Consider the following 6,878-nt stretch of genomic DNA (forward strand, 5'->3'; position numbering starts at 1 on the left):
GACTTAAGAAGTTTCATTAATAAAGAAACTTGATTAAAATGAGTACGCAAACCTCCCTAGGTTGCAATGAACACACAAACATTTCAAATTTATCCTTCTCAACCTCCCCTTAAGATTGAGAACTCCCAAAGAAAAAGAGAACAATCTAATAAAGAGAACAATTTAAGCTCATAATGGTATAAATTTACAAAGTAAAGAACTTACATGGTTTATAAAACAACCCAAAAGATAGATGCTCAAAAGCTTATTGATCATAAAACTCTATGTAACTTTTATTGCTTGTTTTTGTTGTATATATTTATGTATTAAGGAGTTTATTTTAATAGATAAGCTAGTCATTTTATAAGAACATTTTGATACTTGATTTATTCTATAAAATATGTGACAACTTGTTCATTTAAATAAAAATAAATAAATATATTAAATCACATAATATTAATAGATAAGACAAACTAAGAATGAATAATGATAAATTGTCTATCACATTAAAGCTTGGTAGACTGTGTTGTCTACTTAGATTTTATAACTTTATTTGCATGAATCAAATGTTAGTATGATCATAAAAATATTTAAGCATATAAATTACTTATAGTGTTGTTATCATCCAAAACTTAAACTATTGTCATGGTCTACTGTCAGACCATCTAGTGGGGTACAAATTGTCTAGGTCTCAATAAACAATACTTAAGGGGTTAGTCAAAAGTAACTATAGGACCAAAGAATACTTAAATGTACTTCACAAAAAATAGTATGCTTAGTGGAACTCTATTAATTGATTGAGAACTGGACATGGTTTACACTATCATACAAATCAATATAAAAATTACCTTGTGTATTTTCTCTTCCCTTTATCTTTATATACTATACCTTTACATATTGTATGTACTAACTTGGGAAGGATAACTATTGTGAGTATATGTTTTGAAAAAGTGTGTAGTTTATTATATGGAAAAGTTAGTGACTGACAACTTGAGCAAATAAAATCATCATCTAAACATTCATACTTATACTATATTTACAAAAATATTAGAATTAATTGAAACACAATTCAACTCTCCATTCTTCTGTTTTTGTCCTGTTTCCACAAAACATCTTCAAAATCATTGTCAAAACAGTTTTACTTAAGGTTTGAGTATACTCTTCAAGAGCAACATGCCCTAGATGGGTGGTTTTCATTGTCCTTGATGGACATTTTGGGGATATCCATATGGTATCATGCCTTTGATGACGATAATAAACATAAGACTCGCATTAACAAAATTATCTTTGCTTCTCTTATGATCTAGTCATGTAGACAAGAGTTCAAATTGTAAGAAGTTGGGTGAGATTTACATATGATTTGATAACATATACTTTATGTTACCTTGATATCGAAAGCATAGGCCAACTAAGTTTGGTCGGTTTAGGAGATGTCAAGTATTTGGTGAGACTTATTTATTGTGATTATATAATCTTCTACGTAATGTCTTGCATTTAATCATGAAATGATGTGTGATTAAATATAAGTTGATTAACATTCATATATACTATCTAGATATATGCACGATGATGATCTTTATATAATTTATATTTTATTTATATTAGCTTAAAAAAATGTTTTTACTTATATATAATCTATTTTCATTGTATCTAACATGAGAACAAACTCACTTGCAACCTATAAACTTTTGGGTTATAAGATATTTAAATTTTCATATTTGACATGAAATGTAAATATTTTTTTTTCTAAAAAGCTTTTGAGTCTTATACAATTATATATCTAGTTATTAACTAAGGTTTTACGAAGTGTTATACATTTCTTAATTTATAAAGCACACAAATTTACTTAGCAGATAACTTAGATTTAAAACCTACTTATACTTTTTTCTTTCAAATTTTTAAAATACACTCTTATCAAGTTAGTTAAATAAAGCTAAATTGTCACCAAACCATAATTGTACAAGTGAATATATTCTTTTTCAAAGCAAAACTAATGGATGTAATTAAAATCTAAACAACTAAAATTGCAAATAAACAAATTTTAAATGAAAAATACAACACTTGAATAAAATGAATGCCTACTTAGAACGTTTATAATGCATATTTGTTCCAACTAATAGCTTATAGTGCACATTAATTTAATATACAAAATTTGTGACATGTATATTTAATTCTTTAAAATATTTTCCATTAATTTTTCTTATTTAAAATATTTTTTTTAAAAAGTAGCGTTACTTATATAAACCACTATTTTTCTGTAAATAAGTTTATTGCATTTGGCTTAAGTCGTAAATTTTATTGAATACGGTGTAATTTGAAAAAGTTGTTTTGTATGGAAATGTACTGTATAGAAGATCTTAAAAGAACAAATTATGTATGAATTCTATTTGCCAAAATAGTATTTTAAAAGAGAAATAATCTGTAGTTGATAAGAGAATGAATATTAATGTTATTATTTTTATTTCCCATGTCACACTCCTCTATCAATGCAATCTCGTGGGAGTTTTTCTGTGCTCCCACAGCACCTTTGTTTGTGTTGTTGTTGGCAGGGTCACTGTCTCTGCCTTCTTCCACCGCATCAGTACTCTTCGTCCCATCATTCACACCCTTTCTCTCTCCATTCACAGTAAAAAAAAGGATGCAAATTTCCTCACTCCCTTCCAAAACTTGAAACTTTTGGAACTTCGCATTAATGGGGTTCAAGGGAATGCTCACCTAATCCGGTTTCTCAATTCTTTAACCCCAAGTTCCATTTTTTTTATCTTATTTCTTTTTTTATATGTGTAATCCCAACTTTCCAAATTTTGAGGCATTTCATGTTTTCTGTCTCAAGCTCTGAGAAAACGTTATTGTTGTCTTTGTTGGGCTGTTTCTTTGTTCTGGTCTCTTGTCGGTCAAAAAATGGACACCTTGCAGATGTCCCGTGTTGATTTGGAGCAAGGAAACCATCGCCGTTCGGTTGTTGGAAGTGATGTTAGCGGTGAAGGGAGCTTATGCTTCTCTGATGCTGATGATGGTTCTTGCTACTCCCGTTTCTACTCAACAAATGGTGGTTCATATGATGATTACAGCTTTGCTTGTGTTTCTGATCCTGAGGCTGGGGGTGTTTCTCATTCTGGGAGAGCTTCTTCTGTTTCTGAGTGCTCTGTGGAGGTGGAAACTAGAACTGGGGTTCCTGAGATCAAAGTGCATTTGGCTAGAGTGGAGAAGGATTGTAGGATTTGTCACATGGGTTTGGAGAGTGATAGCCATGAGTCTGGTGCCCCCATAGAATTGGGTTGTTCCTGTAAGGATGATTTGGCTGCTGCTCACAAGCACTGTGCTGAGGCCTGGTTCAAGATTAAGGGAAATAGGTGAATGTGAAACTGAAATCCTTCACTTTCCCTACTATTTTTGTCACGTGGATTTGATTTTTATGCTAAATCTTTGGTTTTATTTTTAGAAATTTAAGATACCCTTTTGTTGTTTCATGGCATTGATAACATGTTATGTCTTGTTGCTGTTTGAAAGTTTTACAATATTAGTCACAGATTTTTGTTTGCTTGAAGGGTTTGATGTTAATGACTAGAGAGTAGGAAAGTAATTGAAGTGTATAACGTGGAATTGTGTTGTGAAATTATTTAACTCAGTAATTAGTGTAAGGCTGGGGAAGAAGATGGTGGGGGAAGTATTTGGAAACATATTTTAGAAGGTGTAAAGAATTAAATTGCAGGGTGGGGGAAGACTCAATTATTTGTCCGAGAAAGGGGAAAGTTATAGAAGATTAAATTATTTAATGAAGATTATGGAAAAAGAAAGGCATAAAGCATCAACTAGTCCCACCGATTCGCTGGCTTGCCTACCTAAGCACAGTGGGATTCTTTGCTGCTTTGCCCCTTTTCTGAAATTTAGGAATCTATATATTAATCTTCTTTCTTATTCTTTTTATCTCTTTCAAAGTGGAGATTTGACCCCTTCTGACTCCTATTCATGGATTCAAATATCTTGGTAGATGCTAGTTGCTTACTGAAGTGCCACATAGAATATTTTAATCTGCAAGTTACTGGTCCCATATAATCTGTTCATCTATGATGCATGATGCCAACTTTTAGATTGCCTAATAGTTGTGACTTGAGAGTACCACAAGCTACTGAATGTTGGTACAAATGTCCTGATCCCTTGTTGCAGTTGTTGAGGTAAAATAATTTCATACTTCATTTTCTGGTTCAGCAGAGTCGCTTGAAGAAGATGGAACACTTAAAACTTTTATTCAGTGGCAGGGTGCTAGTTCTTAATTTTAAATACAATCCCTAAATTCCAAGTCAAAGTAAGGAAACAAGTTATTTGTGCTTTTATGATAACATGGTAGGGCTTGCTTTATTGATGGACTGGTGACCGTCCATGCTTCATTGTCAATTTAAAAGCAATTTATAGGGGCCATTTATTGAGGAAGGATCTATTGTTATGATTGATTCAGACGCAAATCCATCCAAATGCAATACTTCATGGATAAATAAAAATCCAATAACGCGACAGAATTTTAATCTTTTCAATTTTGGAATCTTCTTTAATTGATGTATTGATGCTTTGCTTGGTGGCAAATATTTATGATATCTTCTTTACCTTTGTTTTGAGACTTTAAAAATGTGACACGGTTCGTCAAAGACAGTTGTGAACTTATAAAAAGGCAATTGGACACTTGTATATAGAGATTTAAGTTAGGCTAACTAGAACCAGAAAACTGTAGAATCATATTCATTAGTCTTATTGGTTAACTCTTCTGCCATGACAACTTAGTATAAACAGTAAGGTTGGTTGATTTAAATTTAAATGAAATTTCATTTCTTACAAGAGTGAGAAAATAACATAACCCTTCAACAATGCTTCTAGTGTATGAGCAGAAAATATCATGGCTCTTTTTGTTTTGGCAAGCCTGCTTGTTTGTTTGAAGCATCCAGTTTTGAAGTGGCTAGTAGTTAATGTTGTCTTTGACGTATATGATTGCAATTGTACTTGTTCTATTGCAATATTAAAAATGTACCTGAATAGATTTCTCTTGAATTTTTAAGATTTGTGTTTTTCTAATTATATCTGTTTGCTTAAACTTTAACAGGACTTGTGAAATTTGTCATTCTGTTGCTCGGAATGTTTATGGAACAAACGAGGATTCGACAGAGCATGTTAGTGACGGCAACAATGCTACTACAGCAGCAGCCACACTCTCCACACCTGCTCCTTCTACAGAACCTCGAAGATTTTGGCACGGCCATCGCTTCCTCAATTTCTTGCTTGCTTGCATGGTTTTTGCATTTGTGATATCATGGCTTTTCCACTTTAATGTGCCATCATCGTAGGGTTTGCTGAGGCAAGTTTCATTCACAATTTAAAGCTGAGTAGGGATCAAACAAGAGAGATGAAAAGAAAAAAGAGAGAAAAAAAAACGAGACCCTACAAACACTTGCTTAGAGAATGAACCCTCTACCATTTGAGGCATTGTTGGGTTATAAAGGTAGCTGTAGAACTTCCTTTCCGTGCAAATAGACATTTTCTGTTGTGCATTCGTCCTAAATTATTGAGCTTTACTAGCCTCTCTTGTTCTGTCTTTCAGAGTCAATGTAATTTCTGAACAAGTACTACAATGTTTATTCAAATGTATATTACATATTTATATTGTATTGTTACTTCATTGTCCTTTTGTACGGGGTGATTTCTTAGTTTACTTGTAAGATTTGGTGACATTGCTTCTCTATTCAATAGTATATGATACAACATCCATGCTTGTTAGATCAATTACTTCTCCATTGATTCACATTTAAAAAACAAAGTCCTTCGTAGACCAAAAAAGAAGTAATTGTTTAAATATTCTGATTCAACAGAAGGCACAGCTTTTACAGTGTACACAACCCTCTGTCCATGTTCGTAGACACTTGTCCGAACGGATAGATTTGCAGGGAAGTTTATTACTATAATATTATTAAAAGATAAAGAAGCATATTTTAACGTAATTCTTTTATGTGAATTCTTGTAATTTTTTGAAAAAATTGTATAATTTCGATACACACTTTAAAGAACTGGAATCATAATTTTGTGTATTCTAACGAAAAAGTCTTTCTTGGTCATACATACATCCCTATTCAGCATTCAACACGTGTAAGGTGGACCATGTTAAAAAAAGCACTTATTGCTAATGAATATTTTAAATATACCGAGTATTGAATGAAGTGCTTAAAGTAATAAATGCCAAAATAAAAATGTTGGTAATAACATATGAGATAGTTGGAGGGGTTCACAACACTCCCTTGACTTAACAACTCCTTTGGGGCTTGTCATCGAGGTGTCCCATCCTGGTGCAATAGTGAACTTTGGGCCCCCATAAGGCCCACTAATAAGGTCAGATCAATTAAAAAGTAACAAAATTGGACAATTTTTTTTTCTGACGTAGCATGCATTCCGGTATTTTTATTTTACACAAATAGCATAATTTTTTATTTAGATAAGAATTCGGTCTCCAAAAATCGAATTTGGATCTTAGATTAGTTTATATGGCACCGAAAAAAAGGGATAAGAATTTGATTTCTAGAAAATTGAATTCTGAACTGATTTTTATAATTTTCTTTTATATTTTAATTTATTAAATAATATTAAAGGGAAATGTTAGAGAAAAAATTATAAAAATAATTAATTTTGGATAAATATTGAGTGCACTGTGTCATCCAACAAAAACGCAAACAGTGTTGCATGAGAAAAAAATTCAAATTAGACCACTTTTTGTTTAATTTTTTAATATATTTTTTTTGTGATATCTATGAGGCACATTTCTTCACCACAAGAAAAGAGTGCATGTGTGAGGTGGGAAGGAGTTACCCATGAATTAAGGTAGGATGAGTGGGAAGATCTAGAACATTCTTAAAACCAAGAAC

The 6,878-nt window shown here is 32.0% G+C and overlaps 1 protein-coding gene across 1 annotated transcript; it reads left to right on the forward strand.

The window, feature by feature from the left end:
- Positions 1-2,439: 2,439 nt before the first annotated feature.
- Positions 2,440-5,696, forward strand: LOC137825883 (uncharacterized). The gene is made up of 2 exons (XM_068631683.1): positions 2,440-3,332; positions 5,072-5,696. The coding sequence occupies exons 1-2, from the start codon at positions 2,881-2,883 to the stop codon at positions 5,310-5,312; spliced, it is 693 nt and encodes a 230-aa protein (XP_068487784.1). The 5' UTR covers positions 2,440-2,880; the 3' UTR covers positions 5,313-5,696.
- Positions 5,697-6,878: the final 1,182 nt, after the last annotated feature.

Source organism: Phaseolus vulgaris, chromosome 8 (assembly GCF_000499845.2).
Source record: "Phaseolus vulgaris cultivar G19833 chromosome 8, P. vulgaris v2.0, whole genome shotgun sequence".
Classification (NCBI taxonomy): Eukaryota; Viridiplantae; Streptophyta; class Magnoliopsida; order Fabales; family Fabaceae; genus Phaseolus; species Phaseolus vulgaris.

Coding starts and splice junctions, on each gene's coding strand:
- LOC137825883 (XM_068631683.1), top strand. CDS start 2,881: ATGGACACCTTGCAGATGTCCCGTGTTGATTTGGAGCAAGGAAACCAT. Junction 3,333..5,071: donor TTCAAGATTAAGGGAAATAG/GTGAATGTGAAA, acceptor AAACTTTAACAG/GACTTGTGAAATTTGTCATT.